This window comes from Camelus ferus, chromosome 12, assembly GCF_009834535.1.
Source record: "Camelus ferus isolate YT-003-E chromosome 12, BCGSAC_Cfer_1.0, whole genome shotgun sequence".
NCBI lineage: Eukaryota > Metazoa > Chordata > Mammalia > Artiodactyla > Camelidae > Camelus > Camelus ferus.
In genome coordinates, this window is record NC_045707.1 from 20,909,570 (window position 1) to 20,931,536 (window position 21,967).

The following is a 21,967-nucleotide window of genomic DNA, read 5'->3' on the forward strand; positions in this document are numbered from 1 at the left end:
TTAGGGAGACGCATCCCTAAACTTGGTTCATCCAAGGTCATATGGTGAACTGATGGCAGACTGGGGACTAGAACGCTGGCCTCCTGATTGCTCAGCTGCCCCCCTTCCATTAGACCGGGGTTCACAACTGTGGCTGCTCATTAGAACCCCCTGGGAAGCTTTAAAAAAGATGAATAGTGGGACCCCACCTTTGGAGACACTGACGTCATGGGTCTGGGCTTGGACCCTGCATCAACCAGTGGTAGATTTATTCAGTCTACCCTTTCTTCGTGGAAAAATGATGTCTTACAAGTTTTAGCTGTGAAAATTCTTCATTACATTTAAAAACCCACTGTACCACCTTCTGGCACCGCTGTGCAGAGGTGTCCTCAGGAGAATGTGGAGCCCCTCTGAGCCCCACGTCAGAAGTCCTCCAACCAAGTTTCCTCGTGACTTTGAAAATTCCCCAGGTGTTTTGTCAGCTGGTGGCGGTTGTGGTAACTGCAGACGGCTTTGCCTTGTTGAAGGAAATGGTTGGATTACTTGCTAGAAAAATTTCAGAGTTGCTTTTTTTAAATGTAGCATTCCCTGGCAGTGTGACTTCTTATTTCTTGGGGCTTGATCTTCTTTGGTTCAAATCTTGACTCTGGAAACATGGTAAAGTTTGATGTAACAGAATCTGTGCTCAGACACTGACTCAACTGCTCCTGCCCCGTCCCTCGCCTGCCCTGCTGGGGCATCCTCAGAGACGTTTGCTGGGTGTTCACTGGATGTAGAAGGACCTTGTGCATGCGTTTCACTCAGGTGGCCTTGGACCCTTTGGTGAGTTAGATATGATGAGCAAGAAATCCTTTCCTTTTGCCACTTTTCCCTAGTTGTGAGGGTGTAATATGGCGGTGTGTACTTTACTGACACAGCAAGTAACGAGAGTGAGCGGTGGGTTTAATAATCATTGCAAAGTAATGATGAGTATAAACAATAATTCAAGATGTGTGGGTGGACCATGTGTTACTATTTCTTTTGGTGACCAAGTCACAGATGCCACTAATACTGCTGTGCTGTGATGCCCCACGCTCATAGTAGGCGGAAATGGGCAGTGTTAGAGGTCTGTGAAAGTAAAGATGGATTCATGGACTCCCCAGATTCTATCCACAGATGCCCTAAATTAAGAACCTTTTCCTCGGGGCTCAGGTTCATTCCCATTTGAGTGGTGTTGGAGAGGCCCTTTGAGTCCAGTTCTTCTAATCCTTGGGTCGCTGTTCTTTCCACTTAACTTTCCTCTGAGTTAGCATGCTTACTCCTTCACTTGATGGCGCTTTTAGTCACTCAGAAGTGTTTCTTCCGGGCAGGATTAGACTGAGTGTCTTTTTAGGGTGGTATTTACCTCCCATCTGGTATTCTCATTTTCAGTCTTCCTTCTCTCCTAATCCTCACAGGGTAGCTTGAATGATCCTTTAAAAATATAAATCAATTTTGTCACTCCCTCCTCAGTCAATGGCTTGTTGTTACTCTTAGGCTAAAGCTAAGATCCTTCATGTGTCCTGGAAAGACTGAGTAATCCAGGCACTACCTCTGTCTCCAGCTTCATCTCACCCCCCTCTCCCTCCCTGCCTCACTCCCCTATTCAGCCATGTGGCCGTGGTTCAGTCTCGTGCTCATTGCATACCTTCTACCACAGGGCCTTTGCCCCTGCTGTTGATGCTCTCCTCTCCCCTCCTAATCTTGTGAACTTCCAAGCTGCCCTCAGCCTGATCCTTACAGCTACAGAAAGCCTCCTCCAGTGTGCCCCCTGCTGGCCTCAAATCATCAAGCATGTCTCCTTATCACCCTCACCAGAATTACGATCTTACGTTTATCTGTGTGATTATTTGATCACTGTCTAACTCCCCCACTGAATTCTTAAGATCAGATCATGTCTGATACTGCTTTCATCTAGTCTGATAGCCCCACTGCCTACTTTTGTGCCTGTCACAGAGAGAGTGCTCAGTAAATATCTGTTGACCTATATATGTAATCTCTAAGCATCTAGCACAGAATCCAATAAAAACAAGTTTTAAAGGGCACAAATAGAGTACTGGCATATGTCACCATAACTATACAGTATCTTCCAGCATCATTCTAAGATGGACCAAGAATGGTGGTTACCAGGGACTAGAGGGTGGGGCGATAGGAGAGATATTGGGTACAGGTACAAACTTGCAACAAGTCGTAAGTCAGTTCTAGAGATCTAATGCACCATATAGTGAACAATAGACAATAATATTGTATTATAATAATCAAAAAACATTTAGATCTTAATTATTCTAACCACATAAAACAAATAAGTTATGTGAAGTGATTGAGATGCTAACTCCTGCTCTGATGGCAACTGTATTACAATATATGAATATATCAAATCAACATGTGGTGCACCTGAAATTTACACATTGTTAAAGGTCAAATATATTTCAATAAAAAAATAAGATAGACCAAAAGAACTTTAATGGCTTCAACGAAAAAAAGAATTCAGCATTTATTGCTGCAGTCAGAAGTGGGTGTTACATGTGCCATACATACTTAATCTCAGTGTTTAATACCTTGCTCCTCCAGATGCACCATAATTGAGCTCCTTTTTCCCCCCATAGCTAGTAAGATCTTAGGCATGTGTGATGCAATCACGGTTTTTAAAAGCATTTATCTTGAAACAGTCTCAAAAATCAAGCAGCAGGTACCAAATCCATGGCAGATGAAGGAACAGGGGCTGCACGTAGCTTTAGGGCAGGAAGAGGAAGCCAAGATGCTGAGTGACAGCTGGAAAACTGAGGGAAGTAGGAAATACGAAGAGATTTGAATTGCCTGCATCTTTTAAAGGCTGGACTAGACTGGGTGTCTAAAGGGGAAACATGTTCTAAAAATTCAGGATGTAGACGTAGGCAGATGGGGCAATTATCTGAGAGCATAAAGCCCAGAGGGAGGGGGAGGGGAATGGGTCTACTTATTTCTCCTTGAAAAGCCTGCAAAAAGGGCCAAACTTCCTCCAAAGACTCCAGGCCAAACCTCCTCTGGGGCTGCAGTAGAAAGGAGGTGAGGAGTTAGATGTTGAAATTGTACAGACTTTACCTGTTTGTATGGAGCTGTAACCTCTAACTTCTATACATCACATGAAAGTAGATCTGGACCCTAGGTAGTAACTGAGCAGATGGTGACCTGGGCTCTCCGCTGGGTGGACAGGCAGGGACTGCTTTATCCCTTGGGTGATGGTGACAGTAGTGCCGGATCCGGGGACCCTTCCCTGAGTGTTTTGCCCTGTTTTGACCCTCCTTGTTTGCAGGCCCGAGACAGACCGTCAGGGGGGTGCCGGGAGCCCTGGAGGCGTCCCCTCCCCCTGGGGCCGTGGCCACTGGGGTTCTCACTCCTCCCTGCCACCCTCTCCCCGCAGGAATCAGAAGGCATGTCCTGCCACTACTGGTCGCTGTTCGACGGTCACGCGGGGTCCGGGGCCGCCGTGGTGGCCTCCCGCCTGCTGCAGCACCACGTCACGGAGCAGCTGCAGGACATCGTGGAGATCCTGAAGAACTCGGCCGTGCTGCCGCCCACCTGCCTGGGCGAGGAGCCCGACCACACGCCCGCCAACAGCCGGACTCTGACCCGGGCGGCCTCGCTCCGCGGAGGGGTGGGCGCCCCGGGCTCCCCCAGCACGCCCCCGACGCGCTTCTTCACCGAGAAGAAGATCCCGCACGAGTGCCTCGTCATCGGGGCTCTGGAAAGTGCGTTCAAGGAAATGGTAGGTAGCGCTGAAGACCCCCGGGCGGCAGGGGCCGGGCGGTCGCGGAAGCCACAGCCTTGCTTCTTAGGCAGTTCCCGGGAAGGGCGTGTCTCTGGCCTGTCCGCTTGCGGCCTGGTCCCCTCCGACTTCTCCCTTTTACAGCGGGGCTTTCGTTCTCAAAAGAGGTGGGCAGCACGCGAGTTCTAGCATCCAGTGCTGGCAAAAATGGAGGAGAGGGAAGAGGGGTAGCGCGTGGGATGGGTGTGTTACTGCGGCTCTTTCTGCCAGCGCTTCCGGACGCCAGCTGCTGCGGTTCCACTTAACTGAAATGTGAGCGTGCTTGCCATCTGTTTTACATGGTGTATGAATTCCAGGTGTTTGGGGAACCAGAGCTTGTAGTAGAGTGCTCAGAAGTGCCCTTCCTGTACACATCTAATCTGAGAACAGGTTTTCCCCGTGATTGACAGTGTGGTTCCCACTCCTTAAAGCAAGGGGGGGCCGGTTTCTAAGAATTGCTTGTTTTACTTGGGGACATGGATTTGTTTGTACATTTAAATTTGAATATGTCTGGTCCAGGGATTCAGCCTCCCCTCTGAGAACTCAGGGCACTCAGCTGCCCCCGCTGTGTGCCCTGCTGTCCGTCTGCCTGGTGAGAATCACACAGAAGGTCTGTTCTGCGCCATCTCCTTCCCCCTCTGAGCTCACGTTCTACTGAGGCAGTTATTTAGGCTCCAAAGATTTTTCTCTCCTGAGCAGCCTGTGTGCAGTTACAGTAAGAGATAAGTACAGATGCCACGAGGACTAGAGTCAGGCGAGTGGGCAGTATTGTCCTTAAAACCTGGAGATGAAAAAGAGATGACAAGCTCTTAAGCAAGAGCAGCTACAAAGGTCCCTCCAGAACTGAGCGCGCCCACCAGGCACACTCCAGACTCCAGCCTCTCACCATGTCAGGTAGAGTGCTAATGAGAGGAGAAAAGTAGATAATACTGAACTGCATCGTCTGACTGATTTATAAGGCAAAAATAGTTCGTGAATTCACACCTCTAATCTGCCCTCTCTCCTCACTTTAACTCATTTCTCTTTTGGTCCCAGCATTTCTCTTCTTGTCACATAGATATTTACCCTTTGAGTAGCAGGTGGTTTAAAATGCATCTCTGTCTCAGGAGTATCTGGTCGCCTTCAATCCCAAGAAAAATACCAGGAGTCTGGAAAAGATTATTTAGGAAAAAAGGATGAGGGTAGTGAAATTGACTCCTACTCAGGCTTGGTATAAAATCCTCTCCAGCTTTCTGATGTGAACAGCTGTAAACACGGGTGCTCAGAAAGCTAAATATTCAGTCGAGGTGGAAATTGGACAGTGGACTGTCCTCCTAGTGGGAGAAAAAGTCAGCTTACGTGATAGAAGTGAAAAACAAAAGAAACTTTGGGTTTTTCCATTTCTTTCAGTGATGACTAGTGAGTGTCATGGGACATCATTTACTTCCAACTGCTGTATTCTCAGTTTCATCCACTAGAGGGCAGTATCACATTGAGTCAGGCCTCCACACCCCATCTCAGGCTGTTTCTGCCCATCAATGGCTCTGGGTTCCTAGCAAAAACTACCTGACATGGGAGTCTCCCTCAGAAAAAATACTTAGTAAAGAACCTCATTTTTCGTTTTTGAAAGTTTTTCAGCTTTTCACAAACTAGTTCACTACCAGAAAGTTTCTTAGTTGCCAGCGAAAAGATCATTTCACTTCCCTGTGTAATTCATTCCATCAGTAAGTATTCATTAGGGTCAAACTATAAGCCAGGCCTCACTGGGAAAAGAGCATTGAAGAAATTAGGCAAAGGCGGGTATTAAACAAGTAAAATGTAAATGGGATGGGCCTTGAGAGGAGGAACTGCAGGGTGAAGTAGGACTCTGTTAAAGAGATGAAGCGCAGGGGTCCTCGGAGAAGTGGTGCTCGGGGAGTAGGAATAAGGCAGAGGGAACGTGGGCGCCTGGAGAGCCTTCTGGGCAGAGGAAACCATCTATGTGAGAGAACCCACGTGGGCCAGAGGCAGCAAGCTGATGTCCACTGTGGGCAGAGGACAGATTTCAAGGGCAGGAATGATGTAAGGTGAGCTGGAGAGGCCGTCTGTAACCAGCCTGTGCTATACTAGAATTTTGGGGTTTTAAGCCATATCTGCTCTTTTCCAACTCATTCCACATTACAGCTTCCTCTTCAAGCTTACTTTTTCCCCAGATTGTCTCTCTAGCCCCCAGTGTGTCACAGGCCTGCCTGGACTTTGCACCGTGTGCTTGGCCATATTAAGTGAGAAAGCTCACCATTCCTTGGTTCTCCTGTTCCTGGCAGGGTGGCCCTACCTCCTGCTCTGCTCGGGACTGAGCCAGTTGATGCCTGTTGGCCCAGAATAGTTACAAATATTGTCCCTTTGTACTCTCACAAGCGTCCCTGTCTGGATGATGTCTTATGTCTACCCTAATTATAGAGAGATGCTCTCATTTTTTTCTTTGCTTCATCAGGGTCTTCAGGAAAAATCTCTCCAGCATCACAGAAATGTGCCTGACTTAACCATTAGATAGTCTGGGCTGAGGTTCAGAACTTACAGCACAGTTACACAGCGTACTCTTGATTGAATGATCCGGAAGGCCATTGCCAACCCATAAAGAATTCGTTTTCTTTCCTCCCTCTCTCAATATTAGGTTTTCAAGAGTCAGTGTTGAAGGTAAGCGTGAGTTCTTTGACATGCTTGACACATGGCTGATGTCCTTACGCTGTTGGCCTGGCCTTGGTAGTTCCTCCTCAGGCCTTTCAGGGAGGGGCAGGTTGGGAATTGCCGAGTCATTCCTAATTTTTTGCCTTACAACAGCCAGCCCCTTTGCAACATTCCTGTTTCTAGGTGTTCTCTAGGCATTGCAGGTTGTATGCCGTTCGGATCCTCTGTAATAGGAAAACTCGATATTGGATAAGATTCAGCCTTTTCTGCTTTGTGGCTCTCTTGCTTTCTTTTTTACTTTTAATCCCTAAGAATTCCCGAGGCCCAGCACCTAAGCCTCAAATTTGCCTCACTGATGCCTTTTTGCAGCTGCCCCTCCTGAGATTCAGAATGTAACTTCAGATACCTTTAAAGGCAAAGCTGGCCTTTCATTTGGGGTTCTGCTTTATTTACGACAGTTCAGCAAAATCCAGTCAGAGGTCTTTGCTCTCTCTTTCTCCCCACCTCCCACCAATGCCCTTCTCAGTCACTAGTGTTTATTGAGCTTATATTTTATAGCCAGTGTTCTTCTAGATGCCATGGGGGTCCAGCAGTAAAAGATTTGATTTTATATCTGGGAGCACTTGTAGTCACCTTAGAGGAACATAGAGGTATATAATATCTCGTTGGTTTCAATATTCTAAATGACATTAAGTGAAATGTTGCTATCTGTCTCAAAGAGAGAATTGATTAAAAAGATTCAGAAACACCAGGGCAGAATAAATAGTACTTTTTTCTAGGAAAAAGTACGTACTTGCTGAAAAATACTAACGCAGCTGGGGGGGAAGATGCTGAGGATGAGGGGAGATGGTAAGTTTCATCCAATTCTGGATGCTTCTTTGAAGGCACTGTTTTCTCTTTCTCTCTGATCCTCGGGGTGCCTGGCTCAGTGCGTGGCTTGTGAGAAGGTGACCTCTGACCTCTGGCCTCTAACACATGCTGGCAGAGGCAGGGGTGCCCCACGGCCCCTATTGTGTCTCCTCCCGGAACTCCCTTCAGCGTGAGAAGCCTGCATCTCCCACTCCTCCTGTGTCCACCGTGGAAAATGAACCCTGCCTTCCAAAAAGACCAGCATCTTAGGAACTTTCCGCCTTTATCTCTGCTTCCCAGTCACACCGTGTAACAGCACCTGCTTTCCCGGCTGAGTTTTCCCACAGCTGTGTTTAGGCTGTTGCCTGGCCTGGGGTGACCGTTGTGAAGAAGATAAATGTCTTCTAAGTCCCGGTGTCGGTCGGCACCCTGCTCCCGCACCCGCCACAACAGGGGCGTCAGCATTCCAGGCCCATGTCGGGAGTCACTTCCGGTGTAGGTGTAGTTGCAGGGGGCCTTTGCCCTCCTCAGAATCAGAACCAAGTCCGCAGTGGTGAGCTCTTTACCTCCCACCTACGGGAACTGAGTTCTGGACACAGGCAGAAGAATCTCAGAATTCTGCCCTGCTTCCTTTTCAGTGTGGTCGTAGAGTCCTCGCCACTGTGAAGAACATTTGGAAGTCTGGTTGTGATGAAGGGAGAAAAATGGCAATATTTTAACTTGTAAAACTGCCGTACATCTTCCTATCACTGAGTAATGGTCGGAAATACCACTCAGCTTGGCTTTGTTGGTTAAAAAAAAAAACGAAACTCCATATGGTGACAAGATGATGGGAAAGGAGGATGAATGCAGAGCTTATTTATAGCTTATAAATCCTAGTGGTCTTGAAAACTAGGATATTCGTGGTAAGTGGACCTGTATGTCTGTATTTAAGCTAGAGGGTTTTTTGTCTTTGTTTTTGCTAGAACAGAAAGTTCCTCCAAGAAAAAAAAAAGGCATGTGATTCCACTAGTAGCCAGCAGGTGGCAATATTAGGCAGTACTGGTTTTTCCCTTTCCCATTGCCTGGCTGACAGATTGGCTTGTTCTGAGAATAAACCAAAAGCAGACCCAGATACTAAAACCATGCAGAATCTTATTATTTGTGACTGACACTATTAGCAGTGTGCTCAGAACCATGTTTAACCCACTTAGGGGCAGCTGCCAAGCCCTACTGAAACTACCCAACACTCACTCCCTTCTGTTGTTTGACACTGCTTTCCTCTTGCAGCCTGAAATTGGTAGGAGACAAAGAATGACCCTGGAGTTGCCTATCTCTGAGACTTTCAAACCAAATTACAGCGATCCTGAGCAACATATTTTCTTTCTTGCAATTATTTCCCGCTGAATTAGTCTCATTTCACATACACCTCTTTTTCCCCTTCATTGCACTCACTCTTCCTTGCAACAAAAAGGAGCAAAATAAAACCCCAGGCCTTAGACATTGGATCCGTTCTTTGATTTAGAGATAAACCTCACTTAAATGTAATATTTAGACATAACACGGGAGAAATCAGTCCTGCTGAGTAGAAAGTAGCCTCGAGAGGGACTCCTGATTGAGCAGATAAATCAATTATCTTGTTAATTGAATCTTTGAAGTCATTTAAGTTGATCCTTTTAGACCATACTTACAAAGGAATGATAGTATGTGCGTGTGTTTTGTGGGTTATTTATTCTAGACTTATGTCTTGGGGCTCGTGACAACTAAAATGGAGGAAGATATTCCAAATCGGACCTTGTTTAGCACAAGAGCCGTCGGCAGTTTTTCTATGATTTCCTTGATCTTTGGGAAAAATACCCAAACTTCTTGAGGGTTTAAAAAAAAAACATACATTTTTATGTACTTTTTTAAAACTAGCATGTGAAAAGATTAAGCTAGTTGGAAAGGTTGAGGGTTTAAAGAAATTAGGTAGTTAATTCTACAGTAAATATATCTTTATTGAGTTCATTTATTGTGTTTGATCTGGTAGTAAAAGAACCACCCAGATGGTCCTTTAATGTTCCTCTCAGTACTAAGATTTGGTGAAACATCTTTTCAAGAGGAGTAGGTGGTGGAGGAAAAAATAAATGTGCTATTTTGGCTTCTAGGGAGGGGAGGGGGAAGCACTTATTTTTAGAATATGCTCTAGTTACACCCAGTTTTAGAAGAAATGGAAGAGCGTATTTTCATGTCAGTGAGACCTTGCGGGTGGGGGGTGAAGTCTGCGGAAACACATCTCTCAAATTCTTGTCACAGTGATCCCAGCGAGCACACGTTGTAATTACCGTGGGTGCGTGTGTGTAAGCGCACACACACGTGTATTACCACACAAAGAGGGAAGGTGATGAACGCCTGAACACGTTAGCAGAGTTTCTTGGATAAAAAAATAGCTAGACTTCTGTGGAAGTGTTGCCAAATTTAGCATTCCTTATGCCGGGGGAACCACGGAGGGAAGGTAGTTGAAACGTAGGACCAGATGAAAGAAAGGAGGAAATCAATTAGAAAAACACTGCCTTGCGCTGTGAATGTAATAGCAAGGGGGTCACTGGGCCGGCTAACTGCCACGTTTCCCCCCAAATTAAAGGCAAATGGGGGCTCTGCTGAAGCAGGAAATCTTAGTGTCCGACACTCTGGCTTGATTTTTTTTTTTTTAAAGAATTAAATAATTTTATAATCAGATTTTCTTGTGATGTAAACTGTGATAAATAAGGCACCAACGATGCAGAAGAAGCTTGAGTGTGGGCGGAATCATTTACAGAGATGGTCCTTTCTCATGGACTCTGTGTCCCTTTCGGAGCACACCCAGTGGTGTCAGTCTGTTGAGCGCCATTCACATTCCAGGCCGTATACAGCACGCAAGCCGTGGGGTGTTTAAGGGACTTTTCATCAAATTTGTCTTTCCTAAAAATTAATTAATAGACCTAATTACCTTCCCCCACAAAAAAATGTTTTTTAATTTTAAAAAAAAATTTTTTAAATTTTTGATTCAGACTTTAGGTGTTCAAACAAAGATGGGTTCTGGATGTGAAAGAATAATTTCTGGAGCTGGAACAGTTCTTTCCAGTGTATTAAAAACAGTAGTGCTGGGTGCAGACTTTGTAGACCAGTTTCTATATTAATTTGATGAAATACGTATCTATCATAATATAAACTTTCTATTGTTTATTTAAATGCAAAAATTTTTGAATAAATCTACCCACAAAACCCTTTGTGATTAGGGCTCTTGGTTCGGTTTTGATGCATTGTTTGAAGGTTAAACAGACGGAACTTCTGGAACTTCCGATGTCTAGATGTTTTCTTTCTCCTCTTTCACTTCCTTGTGACAGTCTTTCCCTCCTGACATCCATGCCCCTAGCCCCCGCCGCCCCCAGCCTCCCGCCATCCCTGCTTGGGTTCTGATAACCATTCATTTGTTCTTGTCAGTTGACGGCATTTGATCGGAAGCCTGGGTTCCTGCTTCATTATTGCCTCAGCATTTATTCGTCTTGTAAGCTTTCATTTGTGAATTGTGGGACACATGTCTCATGTTAAGGCAGAGGTGAAGTGCCAGGGAGATCACTGAAACGTAACAAACATTTATTAAACTACCCTCACCTGACCCAGGATAGGTGTTGAGGGTCTAGCAGTGAGCGAGAGAGGTCTCTGCTCTCACCCATGGGGTCCAGGCCATGGGAAGGGTCTCGATGGTCTGCCCCTCCCCTCCCCCACATCATCTAATTTAATCCTCATCTCAGTCCTTTAAGCTAATTTATATAGAGTTTGTAAATAACTTTTAAAAACTCAGTGTGGTCTTTGAAGGTGGCCCTCACACGTGACCCGTCTGCAGCTCTGACACTGCCGTCCCCTCTGTCCCTTATTGGAATTTTTCTTCACTTGTTTCTAAGCCACCACATCCCACAGCACATGCTCTTACCCCTCTCCTGGGTCCTCTGCCTTCCCCTTCTCCCAGCTCATTCCCACTATCGTCCTTTCTCCCAGGTCTTTGCACTTTTTCTCTACTTACTTTTTGATCAGTATCCTGTGCTTAATCTGTATCCTCAGCTCAGGCTTTTCTCCTGTTCCCAGTTGCTCACTGGCAATTTACCTAACCTCTTATTACCACCTCTGGCCTCTGGAGCTGTTGCCGGTAGATAAAGAATTAATGATCATCTCCCCTTCCCATCAGGAGGCTGGCAGAAGCAGCTGAGTTCTAATTAGGTGGTTTCTCAGAATCACAAAGCTGCCCCGGCCCTCGGTCAGCCAGGGCACGAGCTCCTCCTCCTCTGTACCCAGCCCTCCTTCTCCCTCCTTCGGCCCCAACAGCAGGTGTCATTGGGGATGTTTGGCATTATTTTAGCGAGCATTCAGTCTGTGTTCCTAACTCAACTCCCATATTTCTGAGGTCTCGGAACCCTGGCCTCGGTCACTGGCACAGAATCTCACAAGGACATCTGTCTTGAGGACGATGCATGTCTGTCAGTAGAAGTGTGGGTCTCGTTTTAGTTTTCTTGGGGAGACCTCATTAGGTGGCAGGTAATAAGTACTAGGCTTTAGAGGAGGAGAACTAGATTGGAACCCAGACTCCAGCCCCGTCATTATGGGCACCTTCCCCACTTCTCTGCATCTGAACAGTGAGGTTAATAAAACAGTTGTGAGGATGAGGTGTGATTCTGCATGTAAAGTGCCTCGCGCACTGCCTGACATAGAGGAAGTGCTCACTGAACGTTGGCTGTCACTGTGCACGTGTTTCACTCTTGCGAGTTAGTCCCTTGGGAAAAGGAAGTCAGGTCAGAGTTCTGAAGCTTCTGTCTTTGATCGGGAAGACAGGGGGTGGAGTCCTGCCTGCGTGGAATTGAGGACACTGTCCTTCAAGTCACCTCTCTTATCCAGCTGTAAAGGAAATCATTAACTGGAGCCTTGGGGATTAAAAACACTGATCAGGTCCAACCGCTTGGTGTTATCAGCCTCTCCTTTCTGTTTTGCACATGGCAGCTCAGGCCATCCATACAAAGACTAAATTTTCCATAAGCCATGGTATCTATTGAATAAATTGGTTTTATTCTCATTTTTATCTGATTAAATCTGTCTGCCTTCCCTTGTTTCCTGTCTCTGGTCCGCAGATGGTCTAGTCGGTGACACTTTTGTGCCAGTGTCTTCCCCAGAAATGGGCATCAGGCAGGGTAAGGGCCAGTACCAAGGATTTTCCTGTCTGTTCTTTGAAGCACAGACTCTTAGAGCCGTGCTGAGGAAGTCTTTGATGCGAGTCCCTGTACAATCCAGCACTGTCTTTGTTTTCCTCTCCAGGACCTACAAATAGAACGAGAGAGGAGTTCATATAATATATCTGGTGGCTGCACAGCGCTCATTGTGGTTTGCCTCCTGGGGAAGCTGTACGTGGCAAACGCTGGAGATAGCAGGTAAGCAGATCCGCCCGAGGTTCTTCCTAACATTTGATGCCTTCCTGTACTTTGTATCTTTTTAGGGAAGTTAAATGATTAGAAATAAGATAGTTCTGCTTGGGATTAGATATTGAGGAAGATAAGCCTTCTAAATCTCATTAAAAATGCCTTTAAGAAGCCTCCTCAGTCAAAAGGTACAGATCGCCTTCTGCTTAGCTGTCCGCAGTGGCGTTCACGGGTACACCCGGGATTTACCTGCACCAGTGGTACCCAGACGTTCTTTGACTTCAGAACCTGGTGTTTTTTTCAGTGAAAGCTCAGCAGGGGCTAAGTATATGCAAGAGACAAGGAAGGAGGAAAGGGATCTGAATGAAGTGGGTATTTGGGGGGAACCAGGGAGGGCTCCCCGGCTGGGGCTGGTTTCGCGTCCCCTCCGGGAAGCCTGGGCGGTGCCCCTTTTATGCACATGCGCCTGCGTTCTCCTCGCTTCCCGGTTCAGCTGAAAGGAACTTTGGCCACGAGATTATGGTTAATCCTTACTGTATCCAGCATTAACAGGCGTAAGATAAATACGTGTTTTAATTGTCTTTTAAATAACCGATGAGTCCTCACTTTAGGTGTGGGGAATTTTTAAATTACAGACTTTGTGAAAAGTGTTCTGATAGGTGTTACCGACTTCTCTGTCCCTTTAGTAACGAAATATGTTGGCTTTATAGCAGGGCTTTTTGCTAAAGGCCGACTCTTTATTCTGACAGCAAAGTACTGGCCTCTAATCGTGATGTCCTCAGAGGACGAGTGATTTCTCTACGTGGTCTTGGGTTGCTGCCATTCCTCCATCTCCTTCTGGGTCACATGCCTCTTCTCAGCACCCCTGCTTGGTCTGACCCTCCTTGAGGTGGGGCCCCACCCCCTTTTCTGTCTCTGTCAGGTTGTAGCTGCCTTGCCTGGAAGGCCACCTCCCTCGGGCAGTCGAGGAATTCCAGTTACAGAGCAACAGAGTGTGAGGAAGCTTCCAGATACCCTGGCTAAGCATCCTCTCCCAGTTTTCCCACTAAAGGTTCCCAAGACCAAAGGAAAGTGACCTGCCAAGGCAGCAGTGTTTATGGAGTTTGAAGATTGATGTTTTTTTGAAGGCCTGTTTATTTTTAATGTTTATGTGGATTTCCATTTTGCTGTATAAGATACCTCAGTTTCAATATAAAATATTTCCAGGTAAATGGAAGTGAGTATAAGATGCTGTGTTTAGTATCTCAGGGCTTCGTTCCTAGTGGTCGTGGCAGGAGACAGACTCCCCCTCATATGGATCAACTGAATGAAAGAGGGAAGGGGAACCAGCTAGGAGTACTGAGACCCAGGAAGGCTTTACCATCCTCGGCCGCAGGGTCCAGGGAGGACATGCTACAGCAGAGCCCAGGAGAGTGGGCCACTGATGAGGGCCCCTGGGCAGGGAGAGAAGGGGAGGATGTACCCTGACTTCTGCCTGTTCTGTGCCCCTTTCTCTTGCCAGGGCTTCCTATTGGAAGCCAGATGACAGGTAACCCAGGGAATGCAGGGTCATAGATGTCGGTCAGCCAGGGCACAGACACAGGCCAAGACCACATCTCTAGGGTGGGGGCAAGCAGAGAGTCACCATAACATCTGCTCCTCTTCCATTCCTGCAGTAGGGTTGGAGCACCTTAAAAAAAGGAATCCTCAAATGATACAAATGAGCTTATTTACAGTATAGAAACAGACTCACAGACATAGCAAGCAAACTTACGGGTACCAAAGGAGAAAGGTGGGGAGGGATAAATTAGGAGTTTGGGATTGGCAGGTACAAACTACTGTGTATAAAACAGATAATCAACAAAGCCCTACTGTATATCATAGGGAACTATATTCAATATCTTGTAATAACCTATAATGAGAAAAATTATGAAAAAGAGTATGTATGTGTAACTGAATCACTTTGCTATACACCAGAAACTAACACAGCATTGCAAATCAACTATATTTCAATTAATATATATATATATATATATATGTATATATATATAGGAATTCTTGCCTCCAGGGGCCTTGTAAGACACACACTGAGGAGCCGGCCTCTGGGCCCTTGTTCCGTTCTAGGTCTTGAGCTTGCTGGAGACAGATGAACAGCCCCGGAGATGATCCGTTTCTGTTCTGAGCAGGGCTGAATTGATGACTCAGCGTTTGCACTTATACTCACTTTGGTCTTGATGTCTAGTTCCGAGTTTTTCGAGATGAGTTTGCTTCTCTGACTCTTCCAGTGACTAAGACTGAACGCTTTGTTCCCTGGGGCCAGGCCCACCCCTCGTCCCAGGGAGGTGCCTTTCACCCGGTGACCCCGGGACTCAGAAGGTAACCCAGCTTCCAGGCCCAGAATCTCTTTTTGTTGGATTATGCTTTGCAGAGAAGCAGCTCCTCCCCGCCGCCCTGTCCTCATTTTTGAAGTTTCCTTCAAAGCCCCGAGCTCCTTAACAGAGCCCCCTACCCAGGCAGTCAGGGCTTCAGGCTTGTTTTCCAGAAGCTCCTGTCCCCTGTCCAGGACCAGCCAGTCCCAACTGTTCATCTTCTGGACTTTTGCCCCACTTCCTTTTTAAGGTGCCAATTTCTAGCCTAGATCTCAATTTCCGCAGCTATAACAATGGTGATATTGGACTAAATATTAATTTCTTAAGTTTCTGGCATTCTAAAGATTGTCACTAGGAGGATTGACACTTTTGAAAAGTAAAGCAGTCCTTTAAAGGTTAGTCTTTTGGTAATTTTATCTTTCTTAGAGTCACTTTTTAAAATTTTCGAATAACTGAAGTCCCGATGTTTCTGAGTCCATAAAAGTGTGATGTTTTACATGTTATTCCCAGTAAACCCAAAAGCTTAACTGGTAATTTATGTTTATTAAAACTGTGAAGCACCCCCTCCTCCATTACCTACGAGAAAATAGCACCTCTAAAAACCTGATCAGCTTAATTATATTTATAGTATTCTGGCCCCAGTATCCAGATAGGAATTTGGGTTTTGTGGCTGAAAGGTTGGGTTTGCTGTTCACATAGGGTCCTCTGTCATATAGAAGCCTGAAAACAATATGAGTTGGTGTTTGTATGCACTGTCCAAAGGTGACTTACGGGACACTTACGCACTAGGGTATTTTCAGCTCTTGTGTGAGCAGTAGATATTTGATACCATCTTCTGTAGGGTCATTGCCTAGTTTATGTGCCAATAACATAATAGAGGTGTCTGAGTTTACAAATATACTCAGTTACTCCCAAGAAACAACTTCATGGACTTCGATCAGACCTATATAAATGTAGGTCCATTATCACTTCTGGACAAGTAGTCATTAATCTGAGGGCTCAATTTAAACAAATGATCCTTGCCAACAGAAGATTCTGGCAACAGGGCCCTGATTAAGTGCTAATTTTTCTTCTTTATTACGAGATACTGGCTGGCTGTATGTTTGCTTTAAATCTTGAGAATTTTGAGAGGGAAGCGAACCTTTGTCATAAGCGCACGGCCTGCCCCCTAATTATTCACACTCAGGAAAAGAGACACTTTGCGCTGGCTTGGTTTGGAAACTCCTGGTGGTCAGGAACTGTTTCCTGAGCTGCTTAGTGAGCTGTGAATCATCTGATTTACCATCAGGCGCATGTGTGCTGGGGGGTTGTGTTCAGGAGAAGCTGCCTGGTGCTGGATATGGCTTACCGGTTTCTGAGTCAGCGACCACCCTTGGTGTAGGATGGTCCACAGTGATGCCAGGTGGTGCAGCCCGGGACAGACGTGCCCTTCCCTCCACAGCCGAGGTAGCCAGCCACGGGGGCATGGGCACTAACGACTTGATGCACGCCAGTTGCTCAGTGTTTTCAAAAGCAGCCATCTCAACACCTAGGGGATCGTGAGGCACTAGGAAAGAAGCAGATGGTGGGCGGATTTCCACTTCAAGCAAAAATGAACTGGTGGCATGCAGATGCCATGCAAAGCAATATGCAAACTATCACCCATTGTATTTGAGTCATCCGCTCTGCTCAGCAGGGCTCTGATCCTTCGGTTTAAGAAGATGCTTCAACTCCATTTTGGAAGATTATTTCCCTTTATTTCTAGAGTGCTAGGCACTGAGGAGGCCAAGCTGTTACCACTTATTTCAAACAATGTCTAAAGATTTGGCAACTGAGACTAGATAAACCCATTCAGAGTAAAGAGAACTGTTTAGGATTTGTTAAGTTCATGATTCCACGCTTGCCAGATTTAAGTAACAGCAGGAATAAGACAGCTAATAAGTGCGAGGCACATGTTAAATACTGTAACAGGGAATCATACTTAGTTCTGTCAGCAGTTCAGTGAGAAGTAGGCATTGTAGCAGCACAGTGAAGGGCAGGGTCCCACAGCCACTGCAGGGCTGGGCTGCCATCCCACCCAAGACTGGAAATCCGAGCCCCACGTTCTCAGTCACAGTGCCGTCCCCTGGGATGTCCCACCCAGGCTAAGACTCGCAGGGTGTTTTTGTTTTTCACATTTTAACATCTCTAAAATCACTAGTTTCTAATTGACATTTTCTTTCCTATTTGGATGTAAAATGCTGACACATCTTACAATCAATGGCATCTTTAATTTCACCTAAAACGGGTTTTGGGGTGCAGCTGAATGGATGGGTGCACTTAGAAGCCATTTTGAATGCATTGCTGTCATGAAGCATAGTAGCTTTGGGGGGCCCGGTTCACTCATTTATGATCTAGGGGGTGCTGCTTCCTCAAACGCAGGGCCGCCACCCCCTTCCCAAGGTCCCAAGGTTCTCTGCGGACATTTGAAATTTTGTGTTTTCATGTTGATGATAAAGTAACAGTGTTTTCTGGGTGATAACTGCCCCCCCCCCATTTTGTTGTGGGTACAGTTTCTCTGTCAGCAAGGATCTTGCAGACTTTTTCAAGATGAGTCATAGGCTCTGAGGAGTATGAGGTCATTTTTGTGATCTTGAAGGTCCTCCTTGGAAAAGATTGAGAAGGTTGAATGTGTCCACGAAGCAGCTGTGTTAACAGGTGGCCCAGGAATCATCCTAAAAACAAAGCCAGTATGTCCAGCCAAGATGATTTCCTTTCTTATCTCTTTCCTTCATTTTTAATTTTGCAGAATTAGCTTCATTTATGTTGAAGTTTTCCATGTGCATTCAGAAGTGAATTCCTCTGGCAAGTCGAAATTTTCTTGAGTACAGGAGTTAGGTATAAAAACAACTTAGATCTCTTGATTTTAAAACCAGTGACACATCTGCCATATCTTCTCTCTCAGGCTTCTCCCCTTTGCTAGGAATAAGGTGCTGAAACTATGTTACTGCCTCCAACCCAAGGGAATGCAAAGAACTATTCATTTCTGAACTGTCTTTCCTTTTGATGTTCATGGACGCCAGTGGCCAGTACAGAACCTTCCTGAAACTGCTTGTTGCTAGAAAGTGGTTCATCTGCCCACATCTGCCAGGGAGCTCTTGCTTTGATAGTAGCCTTCCTCTGAGTTCAGAAATAGATTTGATCTCCTTCCATCAACTTCATTAAGTTCACCACAGCTCTCATTTTCTTTGACAAATGTCTAAAAAATAGGAAAACACAGTTAACCACCATTGTCTACTATGAAAGATGAATTGTTTGGACCTTTTTTTCTGCATCACCCCCCCCCCCCTTACATAACCCCTTAGCTATCCCTGTAACCTATAGAAGGGATTAGCAGAAAGAAAATGCAACTATCAGATGATCATAAATACGTATCTGCAAAGGCATGGAGACCACGTGATGGCTCAAATCAGTCTTTGCTCTCCCTGTCAAACCGCTCACTGTCTACGCAGAGGGCACCGGAGGCCCTTCTCTCGCTGGAGTTCCTCCTTGTCTCTTCCCTTGGGATTTTTTGCCACCTTCCCCTGGTCACCCTTTGCGCCTAAGTCAGTGGTTCTCAAAGTGTCGTCCCTAAACCAGCAGCAGTGGCAACTGTCAACGAGAAAAGGAAATTCTATGGCTCCACCCCTGACCTACTAAACAGAACCCCGGGGGTGGGGCCCAGCGCTCTGTGTTAGTTAGCATAAGCCCTACAGGTGATTCAGCCTTGTGGAAGAACTACTCTTTAAAGTCTACCACTGGGCATCTGAGGGAGTGGGGAAGGAGCCTGTGTGTCCTCAGGGTATAAAAATTACAGCTCTTCCCGGCCTGAGGCTAAAGCATCAAACTTGGAACACTGTCAGCATCTAGCTGCCTCGGCTGCAGCCCCGTACCGCATGCCGGGGGCGCTTCTGTGGCAGTGTTTCACCCCTGATGCTCTGCAGTGTGGCTGCCTGAGGTGGGGGGGCCCCGCCTGCTCCTCTGTCGGTGGATTCCTTCTTGCCAGAATGATATTCTGGGATACAGGTCCTTTTCTTCGAGAAGTGGAAGTTGGGGTAAGGATTTCTTGCATGATATAGCTCATCTCAGACTCCTGCTGACTACGGGGTGGCTCTGAAACCCACTCCATCCCACCCTACACTGGGCTAGGATTCCCTTACCTGAAATAGATCAGACATGCCCCCCAGAAGTGTGGACTTCTGGTCTCTTTTCATTGGGCCTTTGGCTGTGGTTCCCCGTCCCAACCAGGGATGCGCTTAACAACTTCACTGTGCTCCTAGGGGCTGGGAAGTCTCGTGGAGTTTGTAGAGGTGGAGCATTTGCAGCTACAAACGTTGGCATGAGATGACTGTGGTTAGGACAGTGGCCTTATCTATCCCTGGCTGCCAAGAAGGGAAACAGTGGGGCAGTGACAGGAAGGAACTTCCTGGTGGCCAACCTAAGGCTTTATCTTTGGGCCACTCTAACCTCCACCATGATTTCCAAGAAATAATCATCTAATTTGCTGATGATGTGAAACCAACATGAAATAAGATTCAGAAAGACCTCTCATGCCTGGGAAGGTGGGCCAGACCTAACTAGGTGAAGTTTAACAGTAGTCAAGGTAGAGTGTAATTAATACCTGTTGAACAGGGTCGGGTGGGAAACTAGCACAGTCGGGGAACAAAGCTTATCAGTGGTTTCAGCTTATCCATGGTTAAAACACATTTAAAAATGTATTTAAGCGGACAGTGAATTCAACCTGGTCAGTAGTGTGATGTAAACACCAGAACCTAATGTAACCATAGGCTGTAGCCTTTGAAGAATAAGGCAGATGACAGCTAGGGATTGGGGTTGCCTTACTTGGCGCTGAGCACGGGTTCTAGTTACCAGGGCTTTACATGAATAACCTTACTCATCCTCACACCAACCCTTTTGGGGGAAGTGTTACTATTAATGTCATTTTGCACATGAAATCCCTTTCTAGGTGACACAATCCAACCAGGGCATGAAAGAACAGGAACCTTCCAAAGAGGAATCCAAGTGGTGAAGGAGTTTGGAACCACGTTTGAGGGATGAGGAAAATTTAATGAACCGGAGTTTTTTCAGCCATGTGAAAGGGCAACTTGTGTGGCTATAAAAAAGGTCTTTAGGTGTTTGTCAGATGTTGGGGAGAGCGGTAAGGCTTGCTCTCCGTGAGTCTGGGACCGAGGTGACAGCCACTGGAGGACGGGGTGGTGGTTAACAGCGGGGACTCAGACCGCCTGGGGTGGACCTGGCTCTGCCACTTCTAGTTATATTTGACCTTGAGCTGGTCTCATGTTCTCCATGCCTCCATTTTGTAATCTGTAACTGGAGGTGGGGGTTAGATGCGCAGATGAGTGGGAAGCTCTCAGCACAGGATGGGGCCACAGGAGCTGCTCATTCATAGTGAGCTGCTGGCTTTGTCATGGTAATCGGCAGGAGCTCAGTGAGAGCTGACCAGAGATGCAGTGGCTGCCCCAGAAGACGGTGCGTTCTCTCTTAAGGAAGGTATTTGTGCATCGCTGTGTAACCTAGCAAGAATATTGGACTAAGTAATTTGATTTTTCACGGTCTGCATTAAGCACTAGGTTTCTATGACTTTAGGAGGATCTAAAAAATACTGTGACTGTTTTCATTTTTCCTTCTTTTTTGTAACAGTTTAATCTCACACTTTGTGGAAGGAAGGGGGCAAATGTTTGCTGTTATATGATGTTCTGTCAGATAGCTTGAGTGTGGAAACAATAGACCCCGAAATTCACTAGCCTAGAGAAGCAGTGGCTTTGTCTCCTCTTGGTGTCGGAGACCTGGGATGAAGGAGGCTCTGTCATCTTGAAGTCTTGGCTCCAAGGTTCCTGGGGGCATCTCCCCCGCAGGAGCATGGAGGGACCACTCAAGGAAGGTTAGAAGGGGTGCACATCACATCTGCATGCTTGGCACATCACATCTGCATGCTTTCCATTGGCTAGAATTCAAGTCCATGGCCGACCTGAGGAGCAGGTCTGCTGGGAAATGTAGCAGCGTATAAGTTATGTCTTCAGGCGCAAGGGAATTTATTTTGAGCAACATCTGGCAGTTCCAGCCACCATTGGGCATTGAGAAGGGAACTCATGTTAGGTTCCATAAGTGATGGTGTCTGTATTCCTTGTTACATTTTTTTCCCCATGGAGCTGATGACATACAACTTCGGTGCCATTATCTTCAGAGCCCAAACACCAGTGACCTCTTCTGTTACTTTAATTTTATCACCGTCAGATTTAGAAGAGATGCTGTAAGTTCAGCTTAAATTATCAGACAGTGAAGAAATAGCTGTCTCTCTGTGATCCCCTTTCATCTTGGAGAAGAACATATTTGAATAATGGAGAAGCCTGCAAGTGAACAGTATAAAATATTTGTCTTTAGAAAGTTCATCACAGAACACAATCCTCATTTCGTGCTAAAAAAGAAAGATGATATCACCCAGGTAGGACATGATGGTACTGATGTTTTAATACCTTCTGTTCTTTGAGATTACTTTTACATTGTCGCAGTTATGCTGTCGAGGTTTTTAAGTGACATACCAGTTCAGTTGAGTAGCTGAGCCTCTTTTCTGCTCTCAGACTGCAGCTCTTTGGTGTGGGTCTTATTTGAGCACATTTCCTTTCCTTGATGTCACCCTTAATAGAGTCGAAATAATGACTATGATGGATCCATAATAAATATGTCTCAATCCATCTTCAGTTATTTATGCTTAACTTGTACAATTCCTCGTGCATGTAGTATACAGTCAGAGCCCCGAAGTAAAGATATGGTAAAAGTGAAGGGAAATGCCACGGGAGGAGCAGGCTGCAACAAATATTTGGGTGCCTGCATGCGCCAGGCCACGAGCTGGGGAAACGAGGTGAATGGGGCAGGCAAGGTCCTCAGGGCGCTTACGGTTGCGGGTGGAGGACAGGTGGTCAAGC

At 46.2% G+C, this 21,967-nt stretch overlaps 1 protein-coding gene across 1 annotated transcript in view; it reads left to right on the forward strand.

The window, feature by feature from the left end:
* Window positions 1-21,967, forward strand: part of PPM1H (protein phosphatase, Mg2+/Mn2+ dependent 1H) — a 227,762-nt gene that overhangs the window by 103,700 nt on the left and 102,095 nt on the right. The window contains exons 3-4 of the mRNA XM_032493111.1: window positions 3,398-3,742; window positions 12,578-12,690. Coding sequence (XP_032349002.1) covers window positions 3,398-3,742; window positions 12,578-12,690 — 458 coding nt within the window. The remainder of the gene's footprint in view (window positions 1-3,397; window positions 3,743-12,577; window positions 12,691-21,967) is intronic.